Below are 19,625 nucleotides of genomic sequence, written 5' to 3' on the forward strand. Positions count from 1 at the left end.
ATAATTATAATCACAGGGCACTCGTTTTATGTCCACCACAAATATCTTCCACCACCTCTTATTTACTTTGAAATATAAAGAATATATTTAAAAAATAATCATTCCAATAAGCGAGAGATGGTGAAAAATCTTCAAAAAGAATATTAAAAAAACCACCTAATTATAATTGTGGTTAGTACTGAACCACAACTTCAACTTACAATTTTATAGGTCAAATATAAAATTACGTACATAAATATATAATTGCATTTTAATTTAATTACACTTTAACTTAAGCAGTTACACGTAACATTTTTAAGGATCAAAATTTTGATTTAAACCTTTTACCAGAATGATGAAATAACTCCAAGTGTGAACAAACTGTAATTGATTTATCTCTGGGGTAATTGATTTAAGTTGATTTTGTGAAGAAAGTGAATCCTAATATAAACAAAAGCAAAGATGATGAACCCAAGAAATTTGCAGCATATTATTTACATAGATGAAATAGAAGTTCAGAGTCTGATCTAATAATGACTCTTGGATACTGCAATAAGTCATTTTACCATTATTTTCTTTACAGACAATGGACCTCATATACATACACAATAAATACACATTGCCGTCTATTCTTGACATCCTATGTTAAACTCTCCTTGCGGAGATTTTTCTGTCAAGTTATAGTAACGAAATCAAGCAAAATAACAAACATAATTTATTCTAATGGCTCAGCTGACCGTGTTTATCTCCAAAGCTTTATATGGTAAAGCTTGCAGGCGAAACTTGGTGATATAAACATTCATGTTAGCTGTACAAAACAAAAAGGTTGGGACAGTGGAAGGACTGTTTGTCCCCAACACCTTCTCTGGACGCCTCAGGATCTAGTACATTAAGCCAACAATCCAATACGCCTTTCTGCAAAAAAAATGGAAAAAAGGGGCTCATCAGAAATCAAGGCACTTCATCAAAATTGTTTCTAGAAACAAGTGTTTTTAAAACCAAAAAAACTAGAAACAGCTATGAAATGTTTTCTAATATTCTCTTTCGGTTTTCATCTTGTTCAATCTTTCCTTCAATTGCACACTTTGTTTTGCGTCTTGAATCACTTTCCACCGGTTGTATGAGCAACCGTGTTTAGTAGAGTTTTGAAAACTAAAAATAGTTTCTGAACATTGAAATCAAACACATCCTAAGTCTTTCCATTCCTTACCTCCAGTGGTTATGAGCTTCTCCACACGGGAAACTATATGTTTGCCATACGTATACCGCTTCAGGGCATTCAAGTGAACCTTGATGCGAGAAAGGATCAACTCCAGACTTCGATCATCACAAGTCTCAAGAACCTTTTGCACAACATAATTTCCAAAAGGGTCTTTCATCATAGCCTGCAAATTATGTTATGTCATTATTCAATATGCGCCTCAGGGTTGATAAATATACAAAAAAACAATGTAATTCATACGTGACTTGACCTTCTATCAGAAATAAATGGAATCCTTAAATACTCCATTCTCCATAAAAGCTTCATTTTTAGCAGTGCAAACAAAACATTTAGGAAAGGGAAGTGAACATGCACGCATGAACAGTTTTTTGAACAATAATCACACACTAATAAAAGTTACAAACTAACCTCCCTCAGCTGATACCAAATTAAATCACATGAAAACGTTTGAGTAACAGATATTCTCCAGCCTTGGAAAAGCTGAAATTTGAATATAAGAGTCAAAGGGTCCATACCTGTAAGGGCTCATTCTCGTCAGAAGTACCAAGCATTTCATTCACCAAAATCTGACGTTCTTCAGGACTACCAAAAGCCAAACACTTCTCTATAACATTAGAAGCAAACTTCTGCTGGCTCATCTTAACAATCTGCCCAGCAAGCTTGTTGATAATAGCAGTCCGTTCATGCGGTTTACCATGTTCCACAATATGCTACCAAAAAAAAAGTATGGTATAGAAGCATCACACATAACAATAAACATAAAATAGATATTATGATACAGCAACAATAATCAAATTGGCATAAATAATAAGCAAACAAAATTTCTGTTTAAAAAAAGGAAAAATAAGGTTTATGCATCCACAAGTGCAAACAAATAAAAGCCATCTTAATATTCGATATGTAAATTGGTGCTAAAACATCAGAACAATAAGATGAAACTCAATACATTCAATTATCAATAATGGGCGAGATCATAATCATAATATTAGTTCTGTATCACTTGATAATGAAACCTCCATATAATAACTCATACAGACAATATAAAACTGGAATAACAATTGCAAGTAACAGAATACATGAGAACAATAAATGTAGTTTATTAGTTTACTCAACAATGTTTTTCATTTAGTTTTGGAAAAAATGAACATGCCCAAGGTGGACCTTTTCATCATAAATTGTTATATCATACAAGTAAGCCGTACAAACAGTATAAAAAATTTGCATCAGATCTAAAATGCTATTTTCTGGTCAAATAAGCTAAGCAACATGCATAAAAACCTAACACTTAGACCAAGACAGAAGTAGAAAATGCTGTTTGACAAAATAGAAACATGAACACCGTACTTTTCTAAGATGTCTAATATGGGAGACACAACCAATGTCCTATAAAACTATAATGCATATATATTACAAGGGAAGGTATTAAGCACCAAAATGTCAAACCATAAAATGTGCATCCCTAATGCATATGTGCATATCCTATGCTATAAGGGAAAGTTCATATAATTTGTGCGTACCTGAATAACATAATTTCCATACTGATCCTGTGCTAACGTGCTGACAGATTGCATGATTTCATCCATTATAATTTGTTGGGTATTTAGATCATCACAATGTTCGAGAACCCTCTGTTTGAATCCCATGTAAATTGTTAATAGTTAAATAAAATGCTAAAAGAAAAAAAGTGCATCACAGCCTCAATAGAAAATGCACTATGTGAAATAGTCTGACCTGAATAACTCTGCACCCATAGGGATGAGTAGAAAGTGCAACAACTTGGCCATAGAAGGATGAAACAATAAACTGGATTTTATCCTGAGGGACACACTCTATACACTTCTGAATAACATGGTTTCCATTTTGATCGCGTACACATTTCATTATTGCACCATTGAGCTCAGACACCATTTGACCCTGCTGATCCCCATCAACCACCTCCAAGGCCTGTCAAATAGAGTTAGTGAAGTTTGATATAGTGCATTTATTTCAGCTTATCTAAAAGCAATCAAGAGAATAAATAAATGGGAGGGGGGTCAATACCTTAAAGCTTTGAACCTTGTAACAATAAATATTTATCATATCACCATAAACCAAATAAGAACTAAATTAACATTTTTTTATTTCTAATATAGACCTAAGGATGATAAAAGTTTGAAAGAGATGTCACTGGAAAATATCAAATAAATAACAAACTGAAAAATTTCAGTACTGAGGAAATAAGAAAGTAATGCACAAGAGTATCTCATGTGTTTCATTATTTACTTGATATTGAAGCATACATTCATCAGTTTGAAGAAGAACTATGCCAAAAGTACCGATATGAAAAACAGAGGTCACCTGTATCTATAAACAGCGGACTAAAGTTTGGCAAGAGAAAAGGCTATGCTAAAATTGAGGAAATGGGATTCTAATACTCGGGGCATAAGTTAATGTGCAAGACAGGGAAACAATGGGAAAATACAAGGCTTGAAATGCACCTTTTGAATCACTCTGCAACCATACATTTGCAGACTAAGTGGTAAAACATGACCTGAAAGTTGGCTGGCTAATTCCTTTCTTTGACTTTCAGTACCATGCTCAAAAAACTGCACCAATGCAACGTCAAGCATGAAATTCTTAAATCAATAACCAAATAAAAAATAGCATATTTAAGAGAGTACTCAGTATATTCAGTTGTAGAAGCTAACTATACTTTCTGTATAACATAATTGCCAAATACATCAGTCATCAAGGCCCGAGCATGAGGAATGATCTCAGGAAATATCTTGGTCTTCTCTTCAGCTGATGCTGTTTCTAATTTCTGCTGAATAAAGCGACTACCATACTGATCGGTGCTGCATTGCAACACAGATTATTAATTCAATGTCCCAGAGCCATGCCAATAAAAATATTGGAGGTGCAAGATTGATACCTGAATTGAACCACGTGGTCAATGATATCTGAAAGTTCAAAAGGTCTAGTCTTCTTGTTCTTGAATTCATCTAGTAAGGATGAAGCAAATCTTGAATCCATATTATTTCCAATATCAGCATGCCATGAGCCACTAGAACCTCCCATTGAGCTTCTCATCATAGAATTTATGCGTGATATACGCTCATTCTCAAAGAGTGGATTTCCAGATCCAAGAGCAGGAAGTGCGGAATTTGCAATCTGCTTTCCAGAATATGGCATGCCAAGACCATACGGCTGATTCCCATAGAACCCATTATTAAGCCCAGTTTTGCTCAGAAGTGGAAGTTCATACTGTTGCTTTTGTTGAGTAAGAAGTGTCTCAAGATATGCTTTCCTAAGTCCCTCCAAATCTCCATGTGAAGAAGGATCAGGGAAATTTCTCATTTGAATAGGATGACCAGAACTACTCATCCCTTGCATCGAATAATCAGAACTCTGCCGCAAGCATTGGATGAGGCGTGGGTCCAGAGTTGTGGAATGAAGTTCAGGACCAACTTGGTTTCCTTGTGCATCTAAACTTTGTCCATCCCTACGAAACCTCATAGCTGGAATGCAAAAGCTGAATTGTTAAAGCAATATAATCAAGCTAAACTCCACTGAACATAAATTAAATGATTTAATTCACAAAAATCCACATACAAAGGATTCTAGGAGAGAGACCTGTCTCAAGATTATTATTGTAAACTGAATTCAAATTCGAGTTTACAAGATGTGCAGTGGGAACATGGGCAGTGAAGTCTGCACATGGCAAACTTGTTGCATTTCCAGCAGAATGCATATTTGCTCTAAGATTAGCAGAAGAGGCAGTTTTTTTCAGTAGATTGATTTGCTCATTTGAACTATAGGAGTTAAGGTTTGGCATAATCTCATTTCGTCTGGGAAAATTAACATTAGATTGTGAGCCTAAAAGAACATCAGCATGATTATCTTGCTCTGCATGTCTAGAACCTGACAAATTCAACCCAGCTAAAGATGACACCACATCAGTAAGATCAGTCATATTGGAAGGGTGGCCATGCTGGGTGCCCAAGCCAATACCACTTTTGTCACTGAAAACTTTACTTCCCATCTGCGAAGGTACAGAGCCAACAGGCCTCCCAATAACCTGGGGTTCTGGGGTTTTCACCCTTGACAGAGAAGTACCCACAGCGGATGCAAAACTAGGAGAAAGATTTACACCATGGTTCTGAAGTCCAACCAAACCAGGCGTAGAAGCTGATGAACGCAGGCCCTCAAAGGATTCACGATCAACAATCCCAGTTGAACCCATAATATCACCAAATGCACTGTGACTTGCTGGACGTGACATGGTGCTAGACAATGAGGCAGGTTGTTCAAGTCCTTCCTGTTAAAACGCTAACTTCAGTTAAAAGAATAACAGAGGGCCAACAGTTCAGTATAAAAAATTAGTAACGCATGCTCTATCAGTTTATCTGCTTATATTATTAATGTGAAAAGCATTTTTTTTGTTTTATTGGATGGCTGTAGTTAAAAATAGAGATTGAAGGATAACGATAAAGTTATGATCACTATAGATGTATTTAACAACACTATTCAACCCCAAATCAATAAGTACACTTTACAATTTCAAAATTCAAATGATTCAAGAATAAGGAAGGATGCGTTAAGAGGAAATATGTACTTAACCTGGAAAACCCAGGACAATATTAATATAGATTTTTATGGACACTCTACCACAGAAGACACCAAAATTAGAAATGCCCCACTAAGTACTTCAAACATTTTATCTAAAAGTTGACCAATATTTAAGAAGGCTTTACAAAATCTCATTTTGAGATACAAAGTATGTAAGTCATTACTATCAAATTTCTAGTGTCCAAAAAAAGAAGCAATTTTCTTGTGACTGCCACGATTATATTTACATTGGTGAAACATGCCAACAACTAGCAATAACTAAACATTAGAACAGTTAAGCCAATTTTGCCCTGGCAAAATAACAACACAGTTATCCATGTTTGAAAATAAAATGCAAAAGAAAAAATAGTGACAATGCTGCAAATTCCGATACGTGCGGTTGGACAGTTAAATAAATACTATTGATAATACAATTGCGTAAAACTAATAATGAAATCAATTTTTACCATCTAATTCGGTGTCAAAATGATGTTGTGACAAAAAATGAAACCTCACAGGTAATAGCACGCATAAAATTTTATTTTATATCTAGAATTAAAAATCACTGCACGTGCAACAACAACAACAATAATTGGATTCAGTTAAAAATCAAAATTTCAAAAGATCAGCTTTTTAAATAACTTTTTCTGAATTAATTACCTGAAGAATGTCAGTGTAACCCATTCTTCTCCCCCCAAGACCAGCTCCTGACATTCTTGTCAAACCATCCATATGTCTGTCAAGCATCTGACTTGAAGGCTGCCTAGAGACATTCCATCCACTGGTTTTCCTCAGTTCCATCAAATCATTCTCTGCCTGTTGCACAGAAAATCCTGGCTGCATTGAAAACAGAGATGAACTATCGCCATTTGTGGCCACATTCTTCCTCCAGTCCCCAAATCCCTCAATTGAAGAAGACCCACCACCATGAAATCTTTGTGCAACACGCCAATCTTCCTTCGACAACAACGGTGGAGGCAACCTAGGATTTATACTCTCATGTGAGTAGTAATACGAAAGGTATGCAGGATGTGATCGGATCTCATCTTCAGTCAAAAGTCCACTGTTACTACTCCTCCTATCATTGATCAATCCAAAATCAGAATTCCTAAGGCTCCCAAAAGCACTCAAGGATCCCTCCACTGTTGGAGGCGCACTTCCACTCCTACAAATATTGAAATCCCTCTCTCGATTGATATACTGCTGATTACGCTGCTCTTGCAGTATCTTCTCCAGCTCACTCTGCAAGGAGTCTTCAACAGTCCCATTTGGCAGAGGATGCAAACCGTCATCCAATGTTTGCTTACTCCCACTGGTCATCTGCATTTTCCAACCAAGAAGTCACCTACAAATGCCACAAAAAAATATTCCATCAAAGTTGAACCAAACCGAAAAATCAACACAGAATGAAAAATAAATAAATAAAAAGACAAATCCACACCTTAACCCACTTCCTTGATGCAAAGAGATCAGAGGAAACAAAACCAAATACAAAAAATAAAACAACAATCACGGTTTCTTCTCTTTCACTATATCCTCCAAAAGGAAAATCCTCCTCCCATAATTTCATCAAACAACCCCTACTACATTCTCTCTCTTCCTTTTACGCATAAATATGACATGCACAAATCAATGAAAAAAAAAATTCAATTACAGGGGAAAAACAATCATACCTAAGACTCCAGAGCTCAAAGGCAACCGTCACACATCAACCCAAACAAAACCCGGAATCCGATCCTCCCTGAAACAAAAATCGAGAAACCCATTATCAAAAAAAGACACGACAACCACTTCCAAAAATTCCCGTGCAAACCAACACGTAAATCTTGCACATTTCGACAAAAATCAGGCAGAGAAATCGACGAATATTCTATGAAAGGAAAAACGAGTTGCAGAGATTAATGAAAGGGGAATAAGAGTTACCGTTCTGAATGGAGTTGTGAGGATGAGGAAGCTGAAAATAAAATTGCTTTGTTTTCTGTTCCAAATCTCGAAAACAGGAATTTTGAGAAAAATAAATTATTTTCAGAGAGATGATGATGCGGTGGGCCTTGGGCCGATTTGATCACATTGCCCTTTTCTTTGATTTCTGTTATTACATATATAATTGTAGTGATCATCAAATTTTTGCCAACTTAGAATTATAAATGGGATTATAATTTCAAAGGTTTGAAGTGTATTCCAAATTTTGGAGGTAAACAATTTACCACTAACATTAATCAAACCCTAACAATTATTAAGAGGAATGCCTTTATCACCTACAGTAATAATTGTCTCACTCAAATTCTAATAATACTTATCACCATTTCTTTAATATAATATAAAGTTAAATCATTTTATAACTTTCTTATAAAGTTTTATTACAAATTATAGAACAAAAACATGTTACACCCATTTTTAGATAAGTCATTTCAGAATGTTGTGTTTTATTCTGTATCCTAATACCTGGGAATTTAAGATTCTCTTTCATATGGTTGTTGGGTTTAAAATGAATAAAATATGACACTATTTTATTATCTTTATTTAATTAACCAATATTTAAAATCTTAACAAATTAAAATCTACAGGCACGCTTCAATATTTTGATTCGTCATTTCTCTTCATTTTACCTTTCTTCTCTTCTCAAATAATTCTTATTTTTATTTTTTAATAATATTTTTACCGTTTGATAGTTTTTCTTCGTTGGATAAATTACGCTCCTATGATTATTGTTTCTATTTTTTTTTCATACAATAAAGTAATGGTTTTGATTTTAAAACTAATTTTTATTTTTTTATGTATTAGTTACACCAAAGAAGAGATAAAGTGTAGCATGAACTTATAAATTTGTATTTGATAATAAGATTTAATAAACATATTTAATAATAAGGTTGCAACTTCAATTATGAATTTAGATAACAAGGTTAACAAGGAAGTGTTTAACCATATGAATGAATTAATAAAAGTAATTTATCGGAATGAAAATTAGTAGAAATACTTCATAATAAATTATGTTTTTTTAAATAATTTTAAATTAAAATTCAAGAATTTTATGAGAATAATTGGATTAAAATAGAGAGTTTTAAAATTATACCAAAAATTTTTAAATTTATACTTTTTGTTATTCTTCTTCACAATTCAATTTTGATGTGAGTCATTAAATTAAGTAAAATCAAAACAGTGTATTGGATGAAGAATTTTCAATTGATGTTGAATATTTTTTTTTATCGATAATGATATATATTTTATTTAAATTATTAAAGTTATTTTTTATTTTTGTTATTGTAGTAAACCACTCTTATTCCATATTAAGTAGAATTTTATTGGTCAATGTGAAAGATACTATTTTTTTAGAATATAAACTAATTTATTTTTAAAAAAATCATTTGTCATGATTACTTTTTTAATGTACATACTGATATTTTTTTTTACATGTTATTATTTATCAATAATTTGTTTCAGTTTTTTTAAATGTTGACGAAAAAATTTTAACCAATGTTGACGATTTTTTTATAACTCAAAGGGTATTATGGGAATTGAATTATTTTGTTCCGAGAGGGATATTTCAGTGCTGCAACTACATTCTACTTGCTGGCACGTGGCTTTTTTTTTTACCACCTTCTGTCCCTCCCTCATGCCACGTGATCTTATTGAGAATTAACTATTCTCATTAAATAAAATACTATTTATTTGTAAGATTTTTATAAGATTCATGTTTACATAAAAAAAAAGTCTTTGAATTTTTTAATATTATATAGCAACACATTCTTTATCATTGTTAGTTTAAAATATTATAATCTTTTAGCTCTCGTTCTTTGTTTGATGGATCCTTTTATGATTTTATAATTTTAATATATTTTAAACAGTAGTGTAGTATATATTTTGTTTAAAAAATAGAGGTGCGTGTGTTGTATTGTATTACACTCCTTGGTTAATCAACACAGAATAAAAAAATCATATAAATACTTGAAAATAAATATAGGTACTTTTATGTATGAAAATTTTCAAAATATGATTGTAAAATCTCGATTTAAAATAAAATTTACAAATAAAATTTATTGAAAAGATGCAAAATATTTAGATATAAATTATATTATCTTTATATGTAGTGGTAGAATTCAAACTTAGAATCGTCAAAATAGTTTTTTTTTTATAAGTCACTGTTTGTACCTACAACTTAATTATTGTTTTAACTAAAATATATTTTTAACATAAATCTTATTATTTTGTAAAAGAAAAATGATATAAAACCAAATCAATCCCTGCAGTGTAGTTTAGATTGGTTTTAAGGTTTTGTTGCATATTTCTTTATAATAAAATATTATTTAATAATTAATTTCGGTTCAATTTACTTTGGATCAAGTCCAAAATATTAAATTGCAAACTGAATGGAATAGTTCGGTTTTGAAGAAAAAAAAGTCAAAATTGATCTATTTCTATTATTTTATTTTGTTATAATTTTTTTAATTAATTTTTAATTATGAAAATTGGGGTATAGTTTCTCACTGCACCACCAATAAAAAATTTATAAAAGTATGACGCCTCATTTCTAAAATTACTTTTTTCTAAGGAAAATCTTCATCCTCAAGTTTTCAACTTCTAATTAACATGGTCCAAAGAGTATTCATGATGAATAACATTATTGCACAACACATGCAACATGTGTCCATTGCTTCAATAGAGTCTTCTTCTCAGTCAAATCATTCCGTTAATAGAGGATCATTCCGTCAATAGAGGGTGTGTGATGGTGGTGACAATGAAGTGTAGATCGCAACAAGCACAATAAGGGTGTCGGTTAATGTTTAGATTGGAAGAGAGATTTTTAAGAAGTTGGATAGTGAGGGTGAATATGAGACTTTAATGGGGGAGAATGGAGGGAAGGTAGAGAAGTGTGTTAAAATACACTCTCAACTAGACATGTGTGCATAACAATGTCACTTTGTGTACCGTATTATCATTAGTTAACGTCGTTCATACGAAATTAACATAAGAGATCAACTTGCATATCTTTTAATAAGTATTGGGACAAAAATAAATTTTTTTAAATTATTATATCAGATTGACTATTGACCCTTAATGTTGACTACATAAGTAATTAAACTTATTTTTTTTAATAGAAGTGTTTAAATGTGTTAGCCTAATTGTTATTAGGTCCACAAAGTGCAATGCCTTACTCTTCTTTTGGCTTTTTCTTTCATTTAAGTTATTTTTTCTTTTGAGAGGATTTTTTTGCCTTTTTCGAGTTATATTGGAACCAAATTTTAGAAATTGTGTTTTGATTTGAATAACAAGAAAGAAGAGAAATTGTGTTCTCTTTTGTTCATTTATGTTCTAATTTGTAATAGAATAAAGTAAGTAATTGTCAAATTAGAACCTAATTGAATCAAAGCAAGATATGAATAAATTTCAAGAAATCAAGAAAACATAATAGAAACTTAACTCTAATACACATTAGTTTTAGTTTAAGTGAAAGAAATTTTAAGTATGAGAGGTAAAGTTAAAGAGAAAAAGAGAGAAAGGAAGTGAAGAAGAAAAAGAAGAAGAATGAGATATAAAAAGAAAAAAAAAGGAGAAAAACAAATATTTGATCATATTTTATTGTATCAACTGCAATTACTAATGTAAGGGAATAAATATTTAACATTTTTTATACTTGTTTATCTATTTCATGTCTCTATCCTCAATTTCTTTTAATTTGTTATATATTTTTTTTATGACTATGATGGTTTAATATGATATCCTTAAATATTATTTGACAAATATAAATATAATAATTAAAATTCTAAATAATTAATAATTGTATATTTGAAATATATATATATATATATATATATATAAAGTGACATATATGTGTAGATTTAACACTAGGAATTTAAATGAAAAAAAGAAATTGTACAAAAATGAAATAGTGTTACATATTTTTATTAATATGGTGAGTTTGATTTTATTTCGACTAGTCACTACAAAACAATTTATATGTATTCTTTTAAAATAAAAATAAAACAAGTTATAAACACATGATATTTTGTTTTTCATCTAATTCATTTTTATAATTTTTATTCTCACTTCCTTTATGTTTTTCATTTCTTTTCTTCTCAAAAAGAATAAAAATAAACACACATGTTTATACTGTTACACAGGTATAAATGACTTCCATTGAACAATTTTCCGCTATAGAACAATTTACATTTATGGCCTGCAATGGAGCGTAAATGGCCAAAATAATATAGTAACCTTTATCATTGCTTTTTATACTCTTTGATGATTTAACTTTAATATTTCTTATGGGTCATATGAGATCTTATGAGATATTTCGATAACATCTACTCATATTAATTCATTATTATTATTATGTCACTTGACTAACGTTTAAAAAAAAAATTATAACAAAGTTATAATTCTCCTAGAAAAATATGTTTATAGATATATAGATACTGAAGAATATGTATAAATATATAATTATTAATACCACTCTTACATACATAAATATATATATATATATATATATAAATATTACAAAATAATCATTAAATAAAGATAAATTTTAAAGACAAAAAATAATTAGTTTCTTTTGACAATGTTCACAATGCAGTTCTTTATAAGCAGGGTATCCTCATTGGTATTCAAAAAAACTTAGAGACTGCTAGTTTGTCTGATAGTGATGGGCTTCTCTGTCAAGAAAATATTGCTAAGGAGGAGCTTGATCATGCTCTTCACTGTCAATATTTGTTTTGGAAAGAAAGGGCTAATATGTTATGGTTCAAGGATGGAGATCGAAATACCGCTTTTTTCCATGCTGTGGTCAAAAGGAGAAATAATTCTAGTGGGATTCATTGTCTACGGATTGATAATGAGGTTACAGAGGATCCTAATGTAAGGATCTAGAAAATAACCTTAGAGTAGAAGTGATATATTTTAAATGATACCTGAATATTTTATTATTAAAATGAAAATGACATATAAATAGAAAATTCAGTTATTCAGGTTTCATTTTAAAATAACCACCATCTCTCTAAAAGTTTCCCTTTTCATTTCTCTCCCTTCTCTCTAAGATTCTGACCTCCTCGTTCATCTGTTCGACGATCAGAGTACGCCATTAGACTCCTGGCAGCAAAGACTACAAGACTGCCCGATCAAAATCTCTGATAGAGTAAGTTTATTTTCGTACCCTTTTCCTTTCCTCTCCTTCTCTCTATGATTCTGACATCCTCAGCTATCAGTTTGACGATCGGAGTCTGCCATTGAACTCCTGCCAATGAACTCTACAAGATTGCCCGATCAAAATCCTAAATAGAGTAAGTTCATTTTTGGCCCTTTTCTTTGAGTCAAATTTTGAACTTGATAGGTTGTCTACATGAGTTTTACATGTGACTCTTTTAGCTTTAGGGTTAATCTCTGTTAACTCAAGGTCCTAGTTATATAGTTAGATTTTGATTAGGACTCTGTGGTGCAGGTTAATTACCTTTAAGCTTTTGGGTAGGTTTGGAGCTCTTGGTGAGCATCAACTAAATTTCAGGTAAGGGAAGCTAGTCTTATTATTTTCAATAAAACCCTAGGTTAGAAGATTCTGGATGTGGAGGTGACGTGGTCACCAATTCTAATTGTTTTTGCTTGCAGGATTGTTTGTAAAGTAATATATTGACTGGAATGGTTGATTTTGAATCTGTTATGGGAATAATTTGTTGAAAACTGTTTGTGATTGAGAATTGAAAGTGTTGTGTGATTTCAGATGATGATTGATTTAAAGAGCATATATTTGGAATTAATTATGTGTTTTAAGTAAAGTTTGAGATATATTTGGATTGTTTAGAAAGTTTATATATATGAAGTGATTGAGTGGTGCATTGATATGTTAAATGATGTATGTAATGAGGTTAAAGTGTGATCAAGACGTAGTATTTTCAGGAAAGGAAATACCATGTTGAGATTGTTATTAGGGTGTATTGATTTGTGAGTGTCCTGTGAATGAGACGATCCTGACTCTACTGATATAATGGAATCAAATAGATGAAGTTATTCAGTTGGTGAGAGTCGAAGGAGGTCCATTGGCTGATTCTGAGGTTTGAAAGAACTGTTCAGAGCACAAATGGATTTACCCTGTCATATGAAGATGATGAGATATTGAGATAATTATGTGCATGGCTGTGTGGGTTTCAAGGCAGTAGTATGACAGGTGCAGGTCTCTGGATGCTAATTTCAATACACAAGTCTTCCGGAAGTAGAGTCAAGTGTCTATGTGTTGTGAGTCAGTAAAAGTCTGACATATGAAAGATGAATTTTATGAATGTAATAGACACTTGATGGTTTGAGAAATCATATGAGAATTGAAGAATTATGCTTATTAATTTGAAATTTAAATTATATCAAAACTTTTTATATAGATAGCTTACCTGTTATTTGTTTGTGTTTGTTTCTTTATCTGTGATGATCGTGTTTTACATGGGAGCAGATGAGATTTCAGGTGATAGAGCTCCTTAGTGAACAGCTGGAGAATGAGATAGTTTTATTGGAATGTTTTGTTTTGTTGTTAAAACTTTTTTATGTATATATATTAAATCCCTATGAAGAGGGATATTTCTTTTGAGATACACATATGAGAAAGTAGTATATGTTATTTGTAATTAGATATTGCTTGTTTTACTTTTATTACATTATATATGGGTAAAATTAAGGATGTTACACCTAAAATCATTGAGGATCATATTTTGGAATTTTATAAAAATCTTTATGCTGAGTCTATTTCTAATGTTCTGGATACTGATCATATGGAAGATTTTATTGGTACTTATATTCCTGCGATGGTTTCCTCTGAGGAGAATATGATGTTGATTAAATGTCCTGATTTTTCTGAAATCAAGAATGTTGTTTTTAATCTTAACGGTAATAGTGCTCCTGGTCCTGATGGTTTTGGTGGTGTTTTCTATCATTCTTGCTGGGAAATTATTGGGTCAGATGTTTGTAATGATGTTCAACAGTTCTTTAAAAAAAATTGGGTTCTCCCTGGAATGAACAGTAATGTGGTATCTCTTATTCCTAAGATTCCGGGTGCTGATTCCATTAAAGATTACAGGCCAATTGCTGTTGCTAATTTCAAATTTAAAATTATTTCCAAGATACTAGCGGATATGCTTGCTCTTGTGACTAGCGGATATGGGTTTGTGCAGGGTAGACAGATTCAGGATTGCATTGGTATTGCTTCTGAACCATGCTTTCTAAAAAGGTTAGAGGAGGTAATGTGGCTTACAAAGTTGATATTCATAAAGCTTTTGACACTCTGAGTTGGAAGTTCTTATTATTAGTTTTGAAACGCTTTGGTTTTCACCCCTCGTTTGTCAGTTGGATTAGTACAATTCTCTGTTCATTTATGCTTTCTATCAGAATAAGTGGTATTTTGGTGGGTTTTTTTCCTTGCAGTCGAGGTGTAAGACAAGGTGATCCATTGTCTCCTTTACTTTTCTGTCTTGCAGAGGAAGTTCTTAGTAGAGGTATCTCTAAGCTTGTGAATGATAAGAAGATTTTAAATATGGCCACTCCGAAAGGTTATATCACTCCCTCTCATATTTTGTATGCTGGTGACATTTTTATTTTTTGTAGGGGGGATATTAAGTCTCTTCGAAATTTAAGTACTTTTCTTAAAACATATGGTGATTTTTCTGGTCAATATATTAATAACTCTAAAAGTAGTTTCTTCACCATGGATAATTCTCCAAGATTTGTCACCAAAATTCAAAATATTCTTTCTTGTAGCCATGGTTGTTTGCCTTTCAATTATTTAGGAGTGCCTATCTTTGTTGGTGCTCCAAAGTGCCGATTTCTTCAACCTTTGGCTGATAAAGTCAAATTAAAGCTAGCATCTTGGAAAGGTAACTCCCTTAGCATGATGGGTCGGATCCAGCTGGTCAATACAGTGATTACTGGATTTCTAGCTTATAGTTTTAATATTTATAAATGGCCTGTTTCACTTATTAAGCAAGTTGAGCAATGGTGCCGGAATTTTATTTGGACTAGTGATATTATGAAAAAAGGTATCGCTACCGTTAATTTGACGAAAATTTGTTCACCGCTTGAGGATGGAGGCTTGAATATTATTAATCTTCATCATGAAAATAATGCATATCTTCTTAAGCTTGCTTGAAACTTTGCTTATAGCAACAAACCTTGGTCTTTACTCTAGAAAGCCAGAGTTCTTAAATCAAAATACAAGTTTAGAATGGTTTATAGATCCTCCTCTCTTTGGCCTGAAATTAAGCAATTTTATTCTATCATACTTGATTATACTTCTTGGACTGTTGGTATAGGTTCTTTTATTAATTTCTGGAATGATAAATGGTGTTCTACTACTTCTTTAGCAAATATTGCAGGGTTATCTGATGGGGCTAGCATTCCGGATACAGTCTCTCAATTTTGGTCAGGTTATGATTGGAATATTCCCTTATCAGCAGATGCCGCAGGTTTTTAATCTTTTTTCTTGGAACCAGGAGTTCCATGTGGTTGGGGTAAGTTCATTTGGTCTTCATCTATTCCGCCTTCCAAAACTCTAGTACTCTGGAAAAATTTTCATGGGGGACTTCCTACAGATCAGCATATTCAGAATAAGGGTTTGCATATATGTTCTATGTGTGCGATTTGTGAAAAGCATGAAAAATCTATTCAACATCTATTTTTTGAATGTTCTAATGCATTACATATTTGGAGTTGGGTTCGACAGATTTTTCTTACTTCTCATTTCTCTAATAAGGATGATCTTCTTTCTTTTATTAAGAGTGATGGTAGTCCTTTGGTTAAATTGATTAAGCTTGCTGTGACAATCTTTTCTATATAGATGATATGACGTATGAGGAATTATGCTAGATTTCAGGATAAGATTGAGGTTTCTAAGGCTATTTCGGTAATTAAAGATTTAACTTGTCTAGTGGGAAATTCATCTAAAGTTTCAATGAAGAATGATATGTTGGATTTCAACGTGATTAAGTTTTTTGGTATTAAGACTCGTAGTGGGAAAGTTCTTCGTCCTCTTCCTGTTAGATGGGAATTTCCTTCATCAGGCTAGGTTAAAATTAACACGGATGAGGCTGCTAGGGAGTATCCTGGTCTTGCTACTTGTGGAGGTATTTTTCGTGGGAGTATGAGAGAATTTATTGGTGCTTTTTCAGGGTTTCTTGAAGTTCAGACTGCTTTGGTTGCTGAGTTTTATGGAGTTATACATGCTATGGAGGAAGCTCAAACGATGGGACTTACTAATGTTTGACTTGAATGTGATTCTGTCTTGGTTTGTGCTGCGTTTACTGCTAGAACTAATGTTCCGTGGATGCTTCGTAATCGATGGAATACTTGTCTTAATTATTGTGGAACAATCAGGTTTAGGGTTACTCATATTTTTCGTGAGGGGAATGCATATGTTGATAAGTTGGCTAATTTAGGGTTCATTCATAGAGAATCATTTCATTGGTATAATAGACTTCCATCTAGTCTGATCTTAGAATTCTTTATGAATAGGTATAGTCTACCTATGTATCGTTTTTGTTAACATGTGGGTTTTGGTCTAGTCTCCCCATATTTTTGTATTTTTTTTTAATAATACTTTTTTCATGTGATGACATATGATTGTTGTTACTTGAGGTGTCAGCCTAGCTGAGATGTCAAGTTGCATAGTGATGTCTAACATGAAAACTTTTAATAAAAAAAATAATTAGTTGCTATCACTTTTAGAAAATTACTAAATAGAACCTAATTTTAGAGAAAAAATAATTAGTTGCTATACTAAATTAGATATTATTTTAGAGACTAGAAATATTATTGGTATCTAAATTAATTTCTATTGTTGATAAATAATTTTTAAATTGGTATCTCAATTAATTTATATTATTAATAAATAATTTTTAAATTAGTGTCTAACTAGCTACTAAAGTTTTAGCTTTTGTAGCTAATATCTTGATAGTTAACTATATACAAATTTAGAAATTATTTATCTAATATAAATTAATTTAGATATCATTAATAATTTTTAAATTGATATCTAAATAGCTATTAAGATTTTAGCTATTTAGATTCTAAATTTTTTAGCTAAAATCTTGATAATTAATTAGATACAAATTTAGAAATTATTTATTTAATACAAACTAATCTAAATATCAATAATTTTTTTAGTTTTCAAAATAATATCTAATTTAGTTAATATATTAACTAATTTTTTTTTTCAAAATTGATTTCTATTTGATGATTTTCTTGTAATAAAAAATATAAAAAATGTTAAAAGTGATATGTTTTATTTTAGAAAGATTACAATTTATAAGTTGAATTATTAAAAATAAAATATAAAAAGATATTTTTGAATACTTGATTTTATCATTTAATAAAATTAGTAACTATAAAACGATATAACGAAGAAATTACAGTTTTTATTCTTCAGATGTGTGTATATTATGATTCCTTTCGAAAAGGAAAGTTTTTTTTGAAATTTTTAAAAAAGATAAATATATATGTATATTTGATTATATGGTAAAGATTAATAGTCATGTAACTATAATTGAAATGCTAATTTTTTTTAAAAAAAATTCATGGTCTCACGATCAATCAAATTAAGGACTCATTGAATGAAGAATAATACTTATTAAAATGTATAACTTATAATAAATTTCAATTATTAATAAAAATATTAAAATATATTTTACTTTTTTTTGTAAGAAAAGGCGTGGAAATAGTGTGATATTGATATTTATCTTTATTCAATGTAACAAAGTGAAACATTTTGAAAACAATTTTTTTTTGCACACTTATCATTACTTTTAACAAATGTATAAAAATAAACTAAAAGATGAAAAAGTAAAGAAAAAGGTATCACAGTATCTTTTGCAAAAGAAAATTTCACACTCATGGTTAATTTTTCAATACTTGAAAAATAACAATAAATAAAAAAACTTTGTGTCACAATATAAATTATCCATCATAAAATTGAAGTATAGTTATATATTTTATAAAAATTTAAATGGAAGAGAATAGAAAACCTACAATAATCATATCACCCACAGTACAATATTCAAAATATTACCATACTTTAGCTAAACAATTAATATATAATTGTAGAAATAAAAAATATAATAGTAAATAATCATGTTAGTACAAATTTTCATAACCATTCAAACCTTCCTGTACTGATAGGGTAAAACCGAGAGGTTCATGCCGAGAACTACATAGCATAACAATTAAGATGATTAAGTTAAAACCGAGAGGTTTTGACCGAAAGTAATAAAGACAAGAATAAAACAAATATAAAAGTTGTAAAAGCCCAATTAGATAAAAACTTACAAGAGGGGTGCACAAATAATAAAAAAGGTGCAGAAAGAAAGCCCAAGGGTAAAGGGAAAGCCCATTAAAGAAACTCTATAAATAGGAGTTCAGAGATAGAAAGAGGTAAGAGTGATTTTATCTGATGAACGTTAAACCTTTTCTGACTTTGGCATCGGAGCGACTTGCAGGTAACCCCCACCTGTTGTGAGGAGAAGCCGAGAGGACCAGCCGAGAGCACCAGCCGAAAGCACCAGCCGAGAGCACCAGCCGAAAGCACCAGCCGAGAGCACCAGCCGATAGCACCAGCCGAGAGGAGAAGCCGAGAGCACCATCAAGGAGAGAAGTACCCGGCCCAAGACAGTATTCAGCCCAAGATTGAAGGATTAGTCTTGATTAACCCATTTCAAGTGTTCTTGGTCCTTGTTGTAAGAACATTTTGGCGCCCACCGTGGGGCCGAGGGTCAATTGAGAAGGGTTAAAGACAAGATGAGTCAAGGAGGAGAACAAGGTGGAGATCGGGAAGACAATGTTAATATGCCAATGGCAATGTTGGTCCAATTACAAAAAGAAT

General features: G+C 31.5%; 1 protein-coding gene across 2 annotated transcripts; it reads right to left on the reverse strand.

The window, feature by feature from the left end:
• Positions 1 to 445: 445 nt before the first annotated feature.
• Positions 446 to 7,906, reverse strand: LOC137827675 (pumilio homolog 4). Of its 2 annotated transcripts, none has more exons than XM_068633920.1 (12): positions 7,712 to 7,906; positions 7,462 to 7,529; positions 6,449 to 7,133; positions 4,814 to 5,498; positions 4,113 to 4,698; positions 3,894 to 4,035; positions 3,679 to 3,786; positions 2,933 to 3,145; positions 2,719 to 2,829; positions 1,717 to 1,911; positions 1,190 to 1,364; positions 446 to 894 (listed from the first exon to the last, which is right to left on the reverse strand). In XM_068633920.1, exons 3-12 carry the CDS (start codon positions 7,112 to 7,114, stop codon positions 869 to 871), a joined length of 2,907 nt encoding a protein of 968 aa, XP_068490021.1. In that variant the 5' UTR covers positions 7,115 to 7,133; positions 7,462 to 7,529; positions 7,712 to 7,906; the 3' UTR covers positions 446 to 868. The 2 variants fall into 2 exon arrangements, with proteins under 2 accessions (XP_068490021.1, XP_068490020.1); XM_068633919.1 differs by having other exon boundaries at positions 4,793 to 5,498; positions 7,712 to 7,869.
• Positions 7,907 to 19,625: the final 11,719 nt, after the last annotated feature.

This window comes from Phaseolus vulgaris, chromosome 7, assembly GCF_000499845.2.
Source record: "Phaseolus vulgaris cultivar G19833 chromosome 7, P. vulgaris v2.0, whole genome shotgun sequence".
NCBI classification, from domain to species: Eukaryota; Viridiplantae; Streptophyta; class Magnoliopsida; order Fabales; family Fabaceae; genus Phaseolus; species Phaseolus vulgaris.